Source organism: Lineus longissimus, chromosome 3 (assembly GCF_910592395.1).
Source record: "Lineus longissimus chromosome 3, tnLinLong1.2, whole genome shotgun sequence".
In the NCBI taxonomy this organism is placed as follows: Eukaryota; Metazoa; Nemertea; class Pilidiophora; order Heteronemertea; family Lineidae; genus Lineus; species Lineus longissimus.
In genome coordinates, this window is record NC_088310.1 from 13118270 (window position 1) to 13137615 (window position 19346).

Genomic DNA, 19346 nt, shown 5'->3' on the forward strand with positions numbered 1-19346 from the left:
CACTTATGACTCCCAGTAGCAAAAAGGGGCGGATCCAGGATTGTGAGAAAGGGGGGCATAGCCCCCAAGTCAGTGCGATAGCCAAAGACCCGAAGCCCCTGAGAGGTCTCGGATGAGATTTACTGGCATCTGACAACTTGAAATGTAACTTTTTCACAGAACACAGTAAAAAAATTACTGCCCTAGGAACACTGCAAAAGGATAAGTCCACAAGAACAACTCCACATGTCCAGAAGGGGTTTCCCATAATGACGTCATTCGATGGAATTCTTACACTTCTTGTTATGCGGTGAATCGTCTTTCTAGCCTCTAGGTCGAGGGAAATGATGTTAACTAGTAGGAATACTTTAAAGGGATCCTGAACCGCACCAGGCAAGTAGAAGAGCCTCGGTTTCATTTTACCGCCCAATTCTGACCCAAAACGAGGATGAATGAATGCCTGTCAATCATCGCGTGACGTCATTACTATGGAATTTACTACGCACTCCATGAATGGGGAAGTCCGGTGGTTTCGTTTCGTTTATGGCGATTTGCATACAACAATGCGTACTGCGCATGCTCAGAGATTAGGGGCGGAGCAAAGCTGAGAAAATGATGAATAGGAAATCGGAAGTTCCATTTTCGTGGGCGGTGAAAATGGCTCGAACTGCCAAATACAATGATGGGTTCAGGATCCCTTTAAGTAACTCCGTGTTTACATCGACGTTGTGACAACCATGCAGAGAGCAACCACAACAGCAGTTTGAATACGCAGCTACAAGAGCACAATTTATTAGAAGACAAAATACATTTTAATACATTTGTACCACAAAGGATGGCTTGCTTTTTTTCCAACTAAACTGGTCGCGCAACTGGAAATATGCAGAACTTCGCGCTGTAGCCCACTGCACTGAGAGACCACTCACTGTGATCATGCTGTGACTGGCCTATTAGCTAGATCGCTTTGGTGGTGACCAGTGGTGGTTACATTGTTTGCCGCTGTCAACGACCATTTTGAATGATTTCTTATCAAATGTCTTCACACACTGAAGCGTTTTCAAGTTCCTGCAGCCCATTTCCTTTAGTTACTATGTGCCACATTGCTCAATCACAACAGGTAATGGACACCCCCCCCCCCCCCCCGAGGGTGAAAATGCAATAGTGTTTAAAGACCTTTAATTGCTGAAAGCCCCGAAGCATTTTCGTCGAAGAATCTATTCTGCCCAGATATGGTTCAAAGAGTTCATTTCAGCAGGGATAGCTAATATCAAGAGACCTGTGGCGATGTGGCGATGCCTGATCAAAAGGAACTGTCATCGTTGAAAACAGAGGCCAAAATGGTCTGAACTGCAATTTTTGTCCACTCCCTAGGGATATGGAATTCAAATACAAGAATAACAAGATATCAAAGTAACAGAACATATACCATAAGATACATAATACTAGTATAGAGTGGACACCCATACACCTTAAACTGTGTTGTAATCAAGTTTCAAATCATTGTTAGAAATTAAAAAGGGGTACATTATCGCCTAAATTGATCTGACACAAAAGTGTATGAGTCCATTGTGAAGGGAATGTTGGTTAAGCTTGATTAAGACAAAGGTTAAAGGTGTACAGGTGACAACTGTCGCATAGTAATTTGGGTTAAATGCATGTTTATACATAAATGGTGACGGTACATCATTTACAAAACAAGGAAAAATCTAAAAGCATAAGCCAATCAAAAAATACCAGTAGGCCTAATTGATTCATTAATGGGTCATTCTTCAAAAATTGTGATCATAAAAAGATGATATTTTCTGTAGAATGACCTTGACAATCAATCAATCAATCATCAATCGAATTCATTCATTTCATCATAGGGTAAACCAACTTACCGTATAAGCGCGAATATAAACGCATGCGCTTATAAACGAAAACTGAGTGTTTTGGGGCTGTTTTGCCACCTATACTTTTCCCACCTATACTTTTAAGCGCATGCGCTGATAATTTTACTGACCGTGGTGTTCCAAATATAGGCGCAGTGACTTCCCGTTATAGATGCAGCTCAGGCTCTAATTTATGCATAGTAAATGATGCACGGTAGCGGTGCATAACGATATTTGAATACAAACTCGAATTCTGTACATCATATACGTAGGACATGTAGGAATAAGCTAATAATATACACGTTTGGGGAGTTTATTCCGTACTTCTCTGCATATGCATTTTTCTCATCTATAAGCGCATGCTCTTATAACCAAGCACAGATACTGGTTGTTTAAAATGGATTTCTCAGACATAAAAACATTCTGAGTAATCACCAACACATTCACCGAGGGTAGCTGAAAGCTCTGAGTTGATGAATCTGAGGAAATGAAATGGTACAGGGACCATGTGCTCACCTCGCGACAACTGACATTTCTGCTCAAAAATGAAGGATAGACAAGATTTCAGGATGGCCACCTGGCAGCCATTTTGTATATCAGATCAAGGCAAACAAGCCTAGAACATCATGACTTACATGATAAATGAGTTATAAGCCAAAGTGAAATTGGCCTGGCGGCCATATTGGATGTCTGATCGAGCCAAAATTCCGTGTCATGGTTGAGGGTATTTAGCTAAATGCTAGCCTCATGACTTAGGACTGTGCCAATAGCATTCCACATCTTTAAAAGTTGCTCATGCACTGCAATTTGCAACTCAACCTTTCACCCCAACCCCTAGTATCTATGTATTTGGCAAATACATAGATACTAGGGGTTGGGGTGAAAGGTTGAGATTTTGGACTGCAGGCTGGGTTTCAACATTTTCAATGAAATGGCCAGGGCCATTGTGCTCACCTCATGTGGAGGAAAGATGGATAAAGAGCATGGTCTTGTGTCATGTAGTGTTAGGTTTGATGTAGGTCCAAGCAATTACAATTTCCCCAAAATGGCCAATTTACAGTACATTCGACCTCTGTGACCTTGAAAAGCAGGTCAAATCAAAGAAGACCCGGGTGACACATTGAATGGTTGTTAGAATTAGATGTACCTATGATATAAAATTGGTGCCAATCGGGCAAGTCATTACTAGGAATAATGGCATTTTGAAGAATTTAGGATTTGGCCCTCTCCCTGGAGGCCAAACGGCAAATCAGATCGCACCAAACTTCGGTACCTGAGATCACCTGACCAAGGGGTACATGTGTACTTAATTTGTGATCAATAGTCATTGCAGTTAAGAAACGTGTCATAGTTACGGCCTGACGGCGAATTTAGGCCATTTGACCTCTGTGACCTTGACAAGAAGGTCAAATTAAAAACCTGTGTGACATATACTGTATGGTGGTTAGATGTACCCATGATATCAAATTGGTGGCAATCGGGCAAGAAGTTAAGGAATAATCACATTTTTAAGGTTTTTGGATTTTGCCCCCTGGTGGTCAAGTGGTGAATCATATTGGACCAAACTTCGGTCCCTGAGATCACCTGACTAAGGGGTAAATGTGTACCAAATTTGGTATCAATAGTCATTGCAGTTTAAAAACGTGCCATCGTTACATCCTAACGGCCAATTTACACCATTTGACCTCTGTGACCTTGACAAGAAGGTCAAATTAAAAACCTGTGTGACATATACTGTATGGTGGTTAGATGTACCCATGATATCAAATTGGTGGCAATCGGGCAAGAAGTTAAGGAATAATCACATTTTTAAGGTTTTTGGATTTTGCCCCCTGGTGGTCAAGTGGTGAATCATATTGGACCAAACTTCGGTCCCTGAGATCACCTGACTAAGGGGTAAATGTGTACCAAATTTGGTATCAATAGTCATTGCAGTTTAGAAACGTGCCATCGTTACATCCTAACGGCCAATTTACACCATTTGACCTCTGTGACCTTGAAAAGGAGGTCAAATCAAAAACCCGGAGGATATATGATGCACCATTGCTAGAAGTACCTACCATATTTTTTTCAAAATTTCCCGACTACTATTAAGGGAGATATTGCATATTTTCACTTTTAACGTTTGGCCCCCTGGTGGCCAAACCATGAAACGAATCGGACCGAAACTTGGTCTCCCAGGTGTCATTACATAAGGGTACATGTGTACCAAGTTTCAACTCAATAGCTCTAACAGTTACGAAACGTGCCCTGCTAACGGACGACGGACGACGACGGACGACGACGACGACGACGACGACGACGACGGACGACGGACGCCACGGTATGGGATAAGCTCACCTCTGCTAAGAGGTGAGCTAAAAATGGACAAAAAGATCCCTCACTTCATTCGCTTTGGGGAATTTTTCATTTGCTTGTATGGAACATAGGTAACCTTTGATACATTCATTTTCAGGATTATCTGACCCAACAGTTTGGTGCAAGCAGTAAACGAGTCAATATTGAAATTAACACCTTCTCTGAAATTGTATTCGGCTATTTTGGAAATTAAGATTTCATCAGTGGTTCGTTTAACATGGATTACCTCAGCCTGCATGGCACATATCTGAATGCCATACACTTCATTTTGATAAGTCATATGTGAAACAAGCTCAAGGACAAATTCTTTTTTCTCAACATCTATTAGTTTGCTGCCTTTCTTGAGAGATGCAATCAGGAAAATTTTGACAAATCCCCCAGCTCGTCCAGTATCTAAGTATAATACAATGTCTGGCACAAATGTTTTAATGACATCAGTATTAGATTCTGAACTTGGTGATGATGATCGTGCTGGGGATGACTTAAGAGGAGAATTATCAGAGAGGGAAGAATCTTCACCATCACCACGATCAAAGAACTTGAAAGATATTTTACGTCCAGTGGCATCATTTTTTGAAGAATGTCCTATGTTCATAACATCAATGAGGGTAAGGTTCAGTATGTCAACTAACTTCTGCAACCACACCTGTAATCCTGCTCTGCCTGTCCCATTAGCCATGTTGTTCACAAATGCTCTTTTGATGCCTCTTTGAGCCCTGTCCCAACCTGAAAAGTACAAAACAATCATGAATACTGAAGGAACATCTACATATGAGGAAAGAATTTATCAACTAGAATTGACTTACCAGTCAATTTGTAAGAGTGCCCTAACTGACACAATGGGAGTGTGACTGTGAGTTGATGAGAAGATTTTGATGCCAGATCGACGGACATGACAGAATCGTCTGTGCACAGGATTTGTATTATCGGGGTATGTGATGTTTACTGTATCATCACAGGCAGGTGCATTGGGTGCATTAAACACATGGGTATCGCACATTGCCCATACAATAGCGGGATCGGGACAGGAGCTCAGACGCTAAAGCAGGGAGCATGACCAGATTCGACGAAGATGAGTGTGGGTCATGGAATTGTGGCGACAAATTTAATGCGTTGGAGGTGTCTAGGTACGCCATTGGCTGCTACGCCATATACCATTTGCCATTACGCCATGGAATTGTTTCTGACGCACCCTCTCAAGATGGCTCCCAAAAAATATGTTTATTGACATTGGTTGTCCACGTTAATCTATCGATTATATAGATTCAGATAGCAATCACCAAACATGGTGACAGCGGTTTAAAGACCCATGAACTCTAGAACAGGTACAATAGTTTAGTTTTGTCAAAAATGGCAAAATTGAGCCCCCCAGAACCGTTTAAATTCGACAAACCATCGCAATGGCCCGAGTGGAAAAAGCGTTTCGAGCGCTACCGGTTGGCCGCGAAAGTCAACAAAGAAGACGGCTTAGTGCAGGTTTCTACCCTCATTTATGCCATGGGAAAGGAGGCTGAGAATGTCTTTGAGTCCTTTAAGCTTTCTGAGGAAGATCAGAAGAAAATTGACGTAGTTCTGGGCAAATTTGATGGACATTTTGTACCAAAAAGAAATGTCATTCATGAACGTGCTGTGTTCAATCAACGCATACAAAAAGGTGATGAGACTGTAGAATCGTTTGTACGTGCATTGTACGAGATGTCTGAGCACTGTGACTTTGGTACCACTCGAAATGACATGATCAGGGACAGGTTGGTCATCGGTATAAAAGACCGTGAAGTGTCGAAAGATTTGCAACTAAAAACGAAACTGACACTTGATGATGCAATCGAGACTGCTAGACAGTCTGAGCAGGTGACCACACAGATGGAGCAGCTGACACTTGGTGGAGCCAAGTCGACCGTTAGTGAGGTCAAACGTGGGGCCCGTGGTACCGGTATGCCCCAGCGTGGATTTCGTGGTGGACATCGTCGTGGGAGTCGTGGAAATCGTCATTCGTGGAGAGGCCAGCAACGTAATAATGATCGTGGAAACTACCAAGAGTACGACCCACAGCAAACGTGCGGAAAATGTGGGTATGGTCGCCACAAGTCAACCGAAACGTGTCCAGCACGGGACGCGTTATGTAATCGGTGTCACCAAAAGGGCCACTTCAAGAGTCGATGTAGGTCCAAAACGGTGAAGGAGGTCGTTGTTTCGCAATACGAGCCTGACGAGGAATATTTCTTAGGAAACGTCGGAATTCAAGATTCGAAACCGGGAGATGACTGGACGGTCAATCTCAAAATTCACGGAAAGTCAATCGCGTTCAAAATTGATACAGGCGCTGATGTTTCAATCATAAATAAAGATATTTATGAGTCGCTAAGGCCAAAACCCGCTTTGGTCCAGCCAAATGTTATTCTTGATAGTCCTGGGGGAAAGTTAGATACCCTGGGTACGTTTATCGCGCCTGTTGTGCATTGTGGTGTTCGATATAAGTTCAAAGTTTATGTCGTGTCAGGAGCTTCGAAAAGTTGCCTGATTAGCCGTAGTGTCGCCACTGGTCTTGGTCTAGTTCAGCGAGTCGAGGAAATCAAGGAATCTGTGTTTGGCGCATGTGGTTTGATGAACTGTGACCCTGTGAAAATCAAGATACGCGATGATGCTGAGCCGTATAGCGTCAATTCTGCTAGAAAGATTGCCTATACTACCTAAGGTAAAGGCCGAAATTGAGCGCATGCATGCGGCAGATGTGATTGAGTCTGTCACTGAGCCGACCCCGTGGTGCTGTCCGATTGTTCCTGTACCCAAAAAGGATGGGTCGGTCAGAATTTGTGCAGATTTGAAAAAGTTGAATCAGGCTGTTCAACGTGAACGATATCAACTTCCAACCCTTGATGATGTTATCCACAAGTTGTCAGGAGCAACCGTCTTCACAACTCTTGACGCTTCTAGTGGATACTGGGCGGTGCCTCTTGACAAGGAGAGCCGCTTATTGACCACGTTCATAACTCCGATGGGCAGATTTTGCTTCCGTCGTTTACCGTTTGGTGTCTCCTGTGCTAGTGAGATTTTTCAGCGAATTATGAACGATTTATTAGAGGGAACTGGTGCAATTGTCTGGCAGGACGATATTCTAATTTACGGGAAAACCGTCGAGGAACACGATGCTATGTTAGACGCTGTCATGCAGCGCATTGAGAAATCTGGGTTAAAGCTGAACAAACCCAAATGTAAATTCCGAAAACCAAGCCTGAGATATGTAGGTCACAAATTCGATTCCAGCGGTGTTAGTCCTGACGAGGAAAAAGTGAAAGCGATCGCAGAGTTAGAGCCGCCGAGTGACGTTCCAGGATTGCGACGTGTCCTCGGAATGATCAATTACCTGGGACGATATATTCCCAATTTAGCGACTGTCATAGCTCCGCTCAATGAGTTGTTACATCACGACAAAGTGTTTCAATGGGGACCGCCCCAGAGCGAAGCGTTCGAAAATGTCAAGGCCCTGATTTGCAGTGCCCCAGTCTTGGCATACTATGACGTCAACAAAGAGACAATTGTGAGCGCTGACGCGAGTAGTTACGGTATTGGAGGAATTCTGATGCAGCGACACGGCACTGAACTCAAACCCGTAGCATTTTGTTCAAGAACGCTCAGCAAGGCTGAGCAAAATTACGCTCAGATTGAAAAAGAGTGTCTCGCGTCGGTGTGGACCTGTGAGAAATTTCGAAGATACTTACAGGGACTTGAATCATTTAGATTAGAGACTGACCATAAGCCTTTGGTACCCCTCATGAACACTCGTGATCTCGATCAAGTACCATTACGTTGTCAGAGACTATTGATGCGTCTCATGCCGTTCAGCTGTCAGGCTGAGCATGTGCCAGGTAAATACCTGGTAGTCGCGGATACGCTGTCGAGACAGCCATTGAAATGCGCAGATATCGATAGTACCCCTGAACAGGACATTACTTTTTACGTGAATGCCGTTATCTCCGCAAAACCCATGACTGACCAGCGATTGGTCGAAATTCGCGAGGAAACAGCGCGTGATGAAGAACTGACTGAAGCCATGAAAATCACGCTTGAAGGCTGGCCACAACATAGCCGTAATGTGCCCGCCTCTGTACTTGAACTGTACAATGTTCGACATGGATTGTCGGTGTCCGATGGACTATTGCTCATGGGTGATCGAATCGTTATTCCGCGGAAAATGAGGTCCGATATACTAGCCCGTATTCACGATGGACATCAGGGAGTGAATAAGTGCCGCGAGCGCGCGAATATGTCTGTATTCTGGCCAGGCATAAACTATGACATTCAATGCATAGTGAAGGAATGCGAACATTGCCAGATTCGCAGTCCCACACAAAGACATGAGCCGATGATATCTACGCCTCAGCCAGATCGCCCCTGGCAGAAAATAGCAGCCGATTTCTGCGAAGTCGAGAAAGTGAAATACCTTGTGGTCATAGACTATTACTCGAAGTGGCTTGAGATAATCAAGATGAATGATACCCGAGCCGCTAGTGTGATTGCTAAGTACAAGACTCTGTTTGCTAGGTGGGGCGTGCCGCAAGAACATTTCTCTGATAACGGCCCGCCATTCGATTCAAACGCGTTCAAAGACTTTGCCAATGAATATGGCATAATGCTGACCACAAGTAGCCCGCATAATCCACAGGCCAATGGCCAAGCCGAAAGTGGAGTCGCTATCGCGGAAAGAATTCTGTGCCAGAATGATCCAGTGAAAGCACTGATGGTGTACAGGGCAACACCAGTTGTCTCAACAGGACATAGTCCTAGTCGTCTAATGATGGGACGTGAGATGAGTACAACATTGCCGATACTCTCAAAGACACTAGCACCTCATTGGCCTGATCGCGAAAGACTGTCAGAAAATGTAAAGAACACGCAAATGAACTATGAAAAACAGTACAATAGGAGGCATGGAGTTAGGCCTATGCCTGAACTAATGCCTGGTGATCGGGTCCGAGTCAAGTTGGACAATGAGTCCATGTGGGGACAGCCCACTATCGTCGTTAGACAGCACGAAACCCCTCGATCCTATGTCGTGCAGTCACAGTCAGGAAGGGAGTATCGTCGAAATCGCCGCCATTTACAACTTCTCCCGAAGACAAATGGCAGCAACAGCAAGGACAAAGCTTCGGACTCGTCCGAGTCACAACCAGCCGTACCGGTACATACAAATGTACAGCCAAGTATACAGCCGAATCCAGTACGAGAAACCCCAGCGTCGACTCCGAGTACGAATGCCGAATCGTCAATGTCACAACCAGTGACTACGAGATCCGGGAGGACTGTGAAGCCTCCAGGTTGGCAGAAAGACTTTGCGAAATAGACGCTATAACATTGACATTTTAGGCCTATTATATTTGGGTCATGCAATCGGCTGTGCTGGGTCGAAATACCCGTCGGTGTGCGGCAGGGGACGGGCAGTCTACCCCTAACCTGCAGTGTAGGCTTTGCTTTGGAGAAAGAGTTCTTTTTGTATCTTTCATGCTTGTATGTTGTGTGTGTTATTTTTGTGTGCCCGTTGTAATTTCTGAGTTTAAAAGAGTTGATAAGTTTGGTTGCGAGTTAACTGGTTTCAGTTTACCAGTGTGATTTTAGGACTTTGATTATACCAAAAATCTGGTATGTTATGACATTTAGTTTTCAAGCTTAAAAACTTTAAAGGGGAGATGTCTAGGTACGCCATTGGCTGCTACGCCATATACCATTTGCCATTACGCCATGGAATTGTTTCTGACGCACCCTCTCAAGATGGCTCCCAAAAAATATGTTTATTGACATTGGTTGTCCACGTTAATCTATCGATTATATAGATTCAGATAGCAATCACCAAACAGGAGGGAGTTTGTGTTCACCATCGTTTTACATCGACATTATGCCCGACGCTGCATGCACTGCCAAATCATGAAATGACCTCCTTTGGCAAGAGCACAAAATATATACAGCCCGACTGACCACGTAGGTACATTGTAGGTGAAAGCAGTGTTGTAAATGCTAATGAAGCAATCTAGGGGGGTCATTTCCAAAAAGTATCCAAAAAGTGCTATTCTCTCAGACAGACAACACTCTTAGAGCGAACTAGCCGCACCATCATCGACTTCGCCACACTTGAGTCCCTCTATTATCCGTAATGGGAAGCACTAGATTTTATGAATGAATTTCTAACTACGTCATCTCATTATAATACTACGGAATTTACTACGATCACATGACCAGTGTACCACAGTGCATTTGTACACAAAACATATATTATCCACAGGGTCTGAGATCCGATGATTTCATCCAAACATGGTCGTTCAAACTCAACATTTAGGAGGTGAAATGATAATATCACTGTCGCAACTGGCCTCTACCAACCTCAAACTTACTCCAGTCCAATACCAATGGATTGAAGTTGGATTGCTTGTACTTCCAATAATCTGCCTCCAAAGTCGTAGTGTGGAACAAAATGGCGGAATGTTTCGGTTTTTGGAATGTAGGCGTTGTATACAAATGCATTGCAAGCTCCCCCGACCAATCACACTCGCGGATCCGGTAGACGCTACCCGGCCTACGATACGGCAAAATTCCCAATGTAAAAGTGTATTGTGGGACCGCGGGCACCAGTCTAAAAATCACGCGGTAGCAGTTTCAAGCGCCCCACAAATTTATGAATGAAATGGTGTGTATATCGCGGGCCGCGATAGCAGAACGAGAGTTCACTTCAGACGAGCGCGGCTAGTTCGCTTTTAAAGACCCCCCAGGCCAATATCACATTTCATCCCGGATTTGCTACAGTTTTAATTCATCGGACCATGGCACATAAGACCAGTGCCAGTGTGTTTTGGCCATGGTCGACTGTCCATGTCAAAATTACTCCAGTGGATGGAAAGTATTATGAGGTATGGATGCAGGGGTTATGATTTATCCCTAAACATCATTCATGTCTACAGACTTAGCACACCGTATTCACAAAACTGTGAGGTTCCAGCACACCCAATGAGCTTATACTTACTGATCTCAATGTCCCCTTTGTCACTCCATCTGGGATCCCCACAGCCACCAGTTCCATTTTTAAGGCATACAACCGTCTGAAGTGCAGCATTGCAGGAAGTACTAAAGGCTCTTATGTCATTAAGAACAGTCTCAGGTAGGGGTTCGAATTCTTCTTTATTAAGGCCATCGATCTTGTTCCATGTAAGATATGATGGTTCACACTGGTGAGCTCTGTAAATCTTACCACCCATGGGTTCCATGAGTACCTCAAGATGTGCTGCTTTGGAATATGCATACTTCGATGGAACAAGTCCTCGTATTTCTACATAAGCGGCCTTGATGACAGGGTCACTGGAGAAATCCTGCAAAGAGGATGAACAATTTTTTAAAAATTAATTTCCATTCACCTCCTAGGCTCCTCATGAAATGTCAACTGCAGCAACTAAAGCAATGTTTATGTACCAAAGCTTGAAATAACTCTTAGGTCTTGGAGCAATTTTGCTTTCGTGGGATCTCATTTGAGTAGCTATTTTTGGGGCTTGGGTAGGTAGCGACTTTTTTTATAAAAAATTGCATCTGGCGTAACTGCTGAGAGAGACTGAACTCAGCCCTGTATACCGAAGAATATAATTTTATGAAATAATGTTTTCAGCTCAGCTGATCAATCAGAAAATCCTGGCAAATGCTTTTTCTGAATTTCGGACTTGTGGGATGTCGGACTAGATCCATGCGCTTGATTGGGAACAACCCCTGAAAATGTCAAATCGTACATGTATTTTTCACTCCACCTATTCCAAACATTTTAGACCAGGCCTCAGCCATTTTGTCAGCAGGTGACTTGACGTCAGAGACATGGCTCACATGGCATATTCTGTTGAGCACTCCACTCGTGACGTTGCATCCACGCGGCCTGGCTTGTTGCGCGTCATTGACTTGAGACAAAAAATGCAACGAATTTTGGTAACCAATCGCATGTAGCTCGACCATTTCTGATCGGATCCTTGATTGTGATAGCAGCTTTTGTTCAGTTCTCCATTCCAGGCCATGGGCTTTCCGGAGAAGTCATATCCGAGGCAGAATCCTCTCTTTCGTAGCGTCGCCTGCGGTTTATTTGCAGCCCAATCACCCATTTATGTAAACGTAGGGAGTGTTTTGGATGTATTTCTGTACAAAATCCACTGCTCATGCTGAAAAATTGCCATTGAAACAGGGCTTCCAAAGGAGTTTTTTGGTGGAGAGTCCCAGACCTCTGGCAGTTTTGCCATGAGGGTCCTTTCATATTTTGGGGGGTCCCCATTTTTCCATGCCCAATTTTAACTTAATTCAAGGGTTTTCTTTTAAACAACTCTGCATCGTCATGTTGCTTTTTGTGTTAGTGCCATCCTCAACGGCCAGTTACCACAGTCTTCCAAATACTTTGAAACCCAGAGCCTTGGTTAATTTTCATCGTGCGTCCCTGGGACTCAAGCACCAAAACTATGGTGCCTCCTTTGGAGTTTTCGTGCGTATTTGACCCTGGAGCTCGGGTCCCCGGAAGCCCTGTTGAAAGTGGCACATATGTATTGTACAGGTATTCAGCTTTAATTTGGTACCTTCAGCGTTGGAATCCATAATGATTTCTTGGTGTATATGGAGTAATTTCCCAGAAGTGTCATGGTATTTTTTATGTAAACGTTGTTCCCAATCAATCAAGCGCATGGATATGATACCAGTCTCCAAAATGTTGGACTTGTGGGATTTCAGAGTTGTGGGGTCCAGATGTCGGACTTAGGGACTAGGCCTATGTCTATGATACCTTGTTTAATGAAACGGCCAGGGGCCATTGTGCTCACCGTAAGTATTTTTAGTAGACAGTTACAGAAAGTGCTACAGTATGTAGGCCTCTCATAATTTTATACATGCATCTGTGACCAGTTCAGAGCCGGCCCTGGCCAAGTGGTGAATCCGAGACTTGTGGTTCCAAGCTTGTAGAGTCTAGGTGAAAATGATAGTGAAGAAACGTGCCACTCCATGACAATGGTGAATATATTTTTAACTTTGACCTCAGTGACCCTGACAGGTAGGTCAAATAACAAACCAGGGTGATATGTGATGTAGACACATCCACCTGACCATAACAATTTCATCACTCGTTACACTACAGCAATCGGCAAAAAACGATTTCCAAGATGGCCGCCTAATTAAATCTATGGCACCAAATAAATCAAAAAATGAAGAAAATGTAAGATAGAACTCAGAAAAGAAAAAAGGAAAAGATGAAAAATAAAAATATTTTTGGCTGTCCTTGACCGGGGTTTGAACTCACGACCTTTGGATTGCCACAATACGAGGAAAAACCCACAAAACATGCAATTTCGGCCATATTTGAATTCCGATCTGGCTGAAACTTGGCATACAAATAGTGGCTTCTTAGATGCATCATTACACAAAATTAAAACTCTTTACATTGAACAACGACAAAACGTACCAAGAACGGTAAAGTTTTCAACTTTGACCTCTGTGAACTTGAAAGGTGGGTCAAATCAAAAACCCGTAAGATATGTGATGTATCCTTGCTGGGAGTACCTACCATGAAACTTTTATCAAAAACAAATCAGTAATAAGCGAGAAATCACACTTTTTGAGTTTTGAGTTTGGGCCCCCTGGTGGCCAAGTCAATAATCAGACCGAACCAAAATTCAGTGTAAAAGGTCAACTGACCTAGGGGGTCATTTGTTCACAGTTTCAAGTTCATAACTGTTGCGGTTGAGAAATGTGCCATAGTTACACTCAAACGGCAAATTTACGCCATTTGACCTCTGCGACCTTAAAAAGTAGGTCAAATCCAAAAAATCGTGCAACATCTGAGGTAACCTTGCTAGGGGTCCCTGCCATAAAAATTTCATCAAAAACAATTCGCTAATAAGCAGGCTATTGCACTTCTTACTTTTTCTGTTTTGGCCCCCTGGTGGCAAAGTCAAGAATCAGATCAGGCTGAAATTCAGCATCAGAGGTTATCTGATATAGGGGGTTATATGTACCAAGTTTCAAGCTCATAGCTTTGGTGGTTGAGAAACGTGCCATAGTTACACTCAAACGGACAATTCACACCATTTGACCTCTGTGACCTTGAAAAGTAGATCAAATTAAAAACCCGTAAGATATATGATGTATCCTTGCTATGAGTACCTACCACAAAAGTTTTATCGAAAACAAGTCACTAATAAGCGAGATATCACACTTTTTAGATATCCACATTTGGCCCCCTGGTGGCCAAGTAGAGAATCAGATCGGACAGAAATTTAGTGTCACGGGTCATCTGACCTAGGGGGTCATGTGTACAAAGTTTTAAGTTCAGAGGCCTAGCGGTTAAAAAACGTGCCACTGTTTTTGAACTAGGATACGACGGACGACGACGACGACGACGACGGACGACGGACACTGCGGTATCGTATAGACTCCCCTACGGTGAGCCAAAAACCGATTTCCATTGTCGGACCAAATAGGCTATAGCTACTTAGGCCTAATAATACTTGGGCCCTTGTTGGGGGGACACCGTCTGTTGTGCATATTCTTAGTGCATATTCTTAGGCCAACAACCAGCTGACAACCAATGAATGATCATAGGCCATTTCACACCATGGCCCTCAAATGACGTCACGTACGACAGTGCATGAGGATGCACGTGCGCAATGTATTGCGAGGTAGGCACATAGGGCCTACATCGCACAATGCATTTTCATGCACTGCTGGGTCATTCCATATGAAATCAACCAAGGCTCCAAGAGTGGCAAATTTGGGGGTCCGTCAGCAAAAAAGCAGTTTTTGACTGCCAATAGCATGGACATTTATGGGTTAATTTGGTGTTTTATACTTTTAAGTTGTTTACCTATGGAAGGTTGATACTTCCTGAAATGAAATGGCCAGGGCCATTGTGCTCACCTCATGTGGAGGAAAGATGGAAAAAGAGCATGGTCTTGTGTCATGTAGTGTTAGGTTTGATGTAGGTCCAAGCAATTACAATTTCCCCAAAATGGCCAATTTACAGTACATTCGACCTCTGTGACCTTGAAAAGTAGGTCAAATCAAAGAAGACCCGGGTGACACATTGAATGGTTGTTAGAATTAGATGTACCTATGATATAAAATTGGTGCCAATCGGGCAAGTCATTACTAGGAATAATAGCATTTTGAAGAATTTAGGATTTGGCCCCCTCCCTGGAGGCCAAACGGCAAATCAGATCGCACCAAACTTCGGTACCTGAGATCACCTGACCAAGGGGTACATGTGTACTTAATTTGTGATCAATAGTCATTGCAGTTAAGAAACGTGCCATGGTAACGGCCTGACGGCGAATTTACACCATTTGACCTCTGTGACCTTGACAAGAAGGTCAAATTAAAAACCTGTGTGACATATACTGTATGGTGGTTAGATGTACCCATGATATCAAATTGGTGGCAATCGGGCAAGAAATTAAGGAATAATCACATTTTTAAGGTTTTTGGATTTTGCCCCCTGGTGGTCAAGTGGTGAATCATATTGGACCAAACTTTGGTCCCTGAGATCACCTGACTAAGGGGTAAATGTGTACCAAATTTGGTATCAATAGTCATTGCAGTTTAGAAACGTGCCATCGTTACATCCTATCGGCTAATTTACACCATTTGACCTCTGTGACCTTGAAAAGGAGGTCAAATCAAAAACCCGGAGGATATATGATGCACCTTTGCTAGAAGTACCTACCATATTTTTTTCAAAATTTCCCGACTACTATTAAGGGAGATATTGCATATTTTCACTTTTAATGTTTGGCCCCCTGGTGGCCAAACCATGAAACGAATCGGACCGAAACTTGGTCTCCCAGGTGTCATAACATAAGGGTTCATGTGTACCAAGTTTCAACTCAATAGCTCTAACAGTTACGAAACGTGCCCTGCTAACGGACGACGGACGACGACGACGACGACGACGACGACGGACGACGGACGCCACGGTATGGGATAAGCTCACCTCTGCTAAGAGGTGAGCTAAAAATGAAGTCAATACCTTTATTAGTCATTGAGTTATGGACCCTGAAAATGGTAATAATTCAATCTGCCACATCTGAAGGTGCCACGCCCACTTTTTTGACCCCCAGAAAATGAAAACCGCTAGGAATATTGAGCTCAAACTTGGCATTTTTTCATTTGGCACCAAATACAACATTCTATTAAAATTTGAAGGAAATCCATGACCATGACACTGGATAGTTTCTGAAATTTGGTTGATTATATGGAATGACCCTGCTGTACATTCGAGGGCCAGTGGTGCGGCAGTGGCAGGTGCGAGAAAATCTATTGTCAGATTGTTGCCGAATCACGATCCAATAGACCATTTGCGAAAGTCTCCATTTTGACAGCCAAAGGTGTAAACAAACCAGGAATACACGCGCCCCCTGTGCATGGTAAGTACATGTCCGGATTTCCGACCAAATTTTTTGAAAATCTAACGTACACGTGCCGAAATTAGGACATTGTTATTAGTAAAATATTACTTACGGTCAACTGCACTGAGGACAGGCAAGATGAAGCTATCGTTACCACAAAAAACGCCAAATTATATCCAAAATTTCTCACGTGGCCCATATTCGATTATTTCCCTAACGGGAAGGGAAGGAAATGACGTCGGTGAGGATGAAAGATGACCGAAGAAAGCGCCTGCCGGAACTAACGACAACGTCTTATATTAAAGTAGGCTGGTTTCCGTCGTAGCTACTTGGTGGCACCTTGGAGCGCGACCATCACAGCGCCATCACAGCATCAAAACGGGAAACCAGCCTAATAGAAAGTAGTGCGCGCGCATTTTGATTTAATGCCATGAATGCATAGTTAGGCAGTAAGCACATTCTTCGGCCTGTGAGAAAAGCAATCTAATATGCCGCGTGAGAAGTTGTGGATATAACATTAATAATAATAATGTGCCATTTTTTTAGGTAACGATAGATCTATCAATCATGCCTGTCCTCAGTCATGTCAGTGCAGTTGACAGATAGTTAAATTTAAGTAATAACAATGTCCTAATTTCAGCGTGTTTACGTTAGATTTTCGCAAAATTTGGCCGGAACTCTGGACATGTAGCCTACTTACCATGCACAGGGCCTGAGGGGTCGCGTGTATTCCTGGTTTGTTTTTACCTTTGGCTGTCAAAATGGCGACTTTGTTAGGCCTAGGCCTTTGGCCAACACGAAGGCAGCCTATGCCATGCATGCAGATGTACGGCATGTCCCGTGTACACACTACACAGTCATTAGGCCTACCGGTACCGGTATATACTGGCATACTGGTTACCATGTTACACTCACAGGGGCTTGACCTTGAGGCGAAGGTTGAAAATGTGTGCCAAGTGTCCAGGGAGGTCAGCAACGGCCCTCGCACAACGCCCCCTAGTAGAAGTGTATTATATAAAAAATTTTCTAGGGGGTGTTGTGTGAGGGCCTTCCCCTTGGCTTAGCTGACCTCCCTGGACACTTGGCACACATTTTCAACCTTCGCCTCAAGCCCCTGTGCCTGTGGTTACACTAGTACAGTGTCAGTGGGTGCAGTGTGGCAGTGCGTTAGCGGTTAGGCCAACCAGCATCACGTGGAACATTTTTCACCCGATCGATCGACTGACTCAGTTCAGTGACCGTGACCAGTCTATACCATCTCTCTAACAACTAGTTTCCTTAGCATTATGGCCGCCTGTACAAATGTACAGGGAATGGCTGCCCAACTTTCAATAAATCCTAATCCTAAGAAAAAAAAGGCTATTCGGAAAGTTGAAGCCAGATACACTCATTCATTTGATGATCTATGATGATCTAATCTTTCAGTTGACACTGTTTTTAGGAAAATTACTGAATGTTTATTTTGCACATAATCCTAAATTTGATGCACAAGCTGAGCTTCGTTTGTACACAGACACCCTGCGAAAGTCCCCCATTACAGGTCAAAAGGGGTAAACAAACCACATTTGTACAGCTCGATGCATTGGGAGTGCACGTGTATTCCTAGTTTGTTTACCCCTTTTGACCTGTAATGGCGGACTTTCGCAGGGCTGGTGACTGGTGATGTTGTGCGAGTCTTCAGTCTAAAGAACCCGTGTAGCGGCGATATAGTGTCCATTGTTAAGTTCCGCTAACTACAAACAATGAAAATACCGTGGAGCGAATTTCAACATACCTCACCTTGCAGCTGTTCCAAGCATTTTCTTTTAACACCCGGCACATATCGCGGTAGTGTGAGGGCAGCCATTGCGATTATAATGGATTGCAGTCTCGCGCCAACCACGGCGCGGCAACCTCAAACCCGGGGCTTGGTACGAACTGCACAACAGCGCCACCCTCGGCTCACCTCACCAAAGAAACAAATTCAAATTATTTTATTGCTTTCCAAAATTTGTGCATGGAATTGTAACAATAAAAAGATAAGAGCACTTGTATAAGATGAAACGAGACAGGCATATTTACAGGACATACCGGTAGACAATCAATAGGCCTATAGGGCCTATCAGATCCTCAAACTAAGACGGTTAACCCGTAATAAGAAACTGTGATTCACAAAATCAATGAATTTAAATATTTTGTAGTCACCTTTATTATATCCCATAAGGAAAACAAACATCATCAGACATTTTCTGAATGTAGGTAAATTCTTCAAGTTTCGATAATAGTGACAGCCGTTGTTGATGGTTTTAAGTAGGCCTACAGTGTAGCAGGAAGTGGTATTCATCTTCAATCTTCCCCAAATTACAGTTGGGATAGAGTCTATTTTCTAGTCGTGTCTTGGGCTTGGAGTGCCTTCCCCGTCTCAATTTTCAATTTATGTGAACTAGTTCTCAATTTAGTGAATTATTTTCTTTTATTAATATCGGAGTAGATTAGATAATTTTCAATCATAAAATTATGTTTAAATAATTTGTAAGACCTTAGTTTGTTCTGGGATTGATAAGTGTTCACCAATTATTTTCGAATTTCTTTTGAGTAATTTTCTTCATGAAAAGTATATCTCTGGTTTTATAAAGTGACCCTTGGTTCCCCCAAGTTTCACTAAAGTTGAACACATTCATATGTTTCATGTGACTAGCCCAGCCTATGCTGGGCAGTCTTAGAGAAGTTTGATAAGCTTGACTAACGAGAGAAGACGGGT

General features: G+C 43.3%; 1 protein-coding gene across 2 annotated transcripts; it reads right to left on the minus strand.

Moving 5' to 3' along the window:
- Positions 1–722: 722 nt before the first annotated feature.
- Positions 723–18495, minus strand: LOC135485734 (uncharacterized). 2 transcript variants are annotated; one of them, XM_064768126.1, is made up of 3 exons: positions 18386–18495; positions 11218–11560; positions 723–4934 (listed from the first exon to the last, which is right to left on the minus strand). In XM_064768126.1, exons 1-3 carry the CDS (start codon positions 18425–18427, stop codon positions 4231–4233), a joined length of 1089 nt encoding a protein of 362 aa, XP_064624196.1. In that variant the 5' UTR covers positions 18428–18495; the 3' UTR covers positions 723–4230. The 2 variants fall into 2 exon arrangements, with proteins under 2 accessions (XP_064624196.1, XP_064624194.1); XM_064768124.1 differs by having other exon boundaries at positions 18381–18488.
- Positions 18496–19346: the final 851 nt, after the last annotated feature.

Bases quoted from the DNA above. Each gene is read 5' to 3' on its own strand.
- LOC135485734 (XM_064768124.1), bottom strand. From the start codon at position 18,452: ATGGCTGCCCTCACACTACCGCGATATGTGCCGGGTGTTAAAAGAAAA. The intron at 11,561-18,380 runs GTATGTTGAAAT...TCCTCTTTGCAG, and splicing joins TGGAACAGCTGCAAGGTGAG to GATTTCTCCAGTGACCCTGT. The intron at 4,935-11,217 runs GTAAGTATAAGC...TGTACTTTTCAG, and splicing joins CAAAGGGGACATTGAGATCA to GTTGGGACAGGGCTCAAAGA.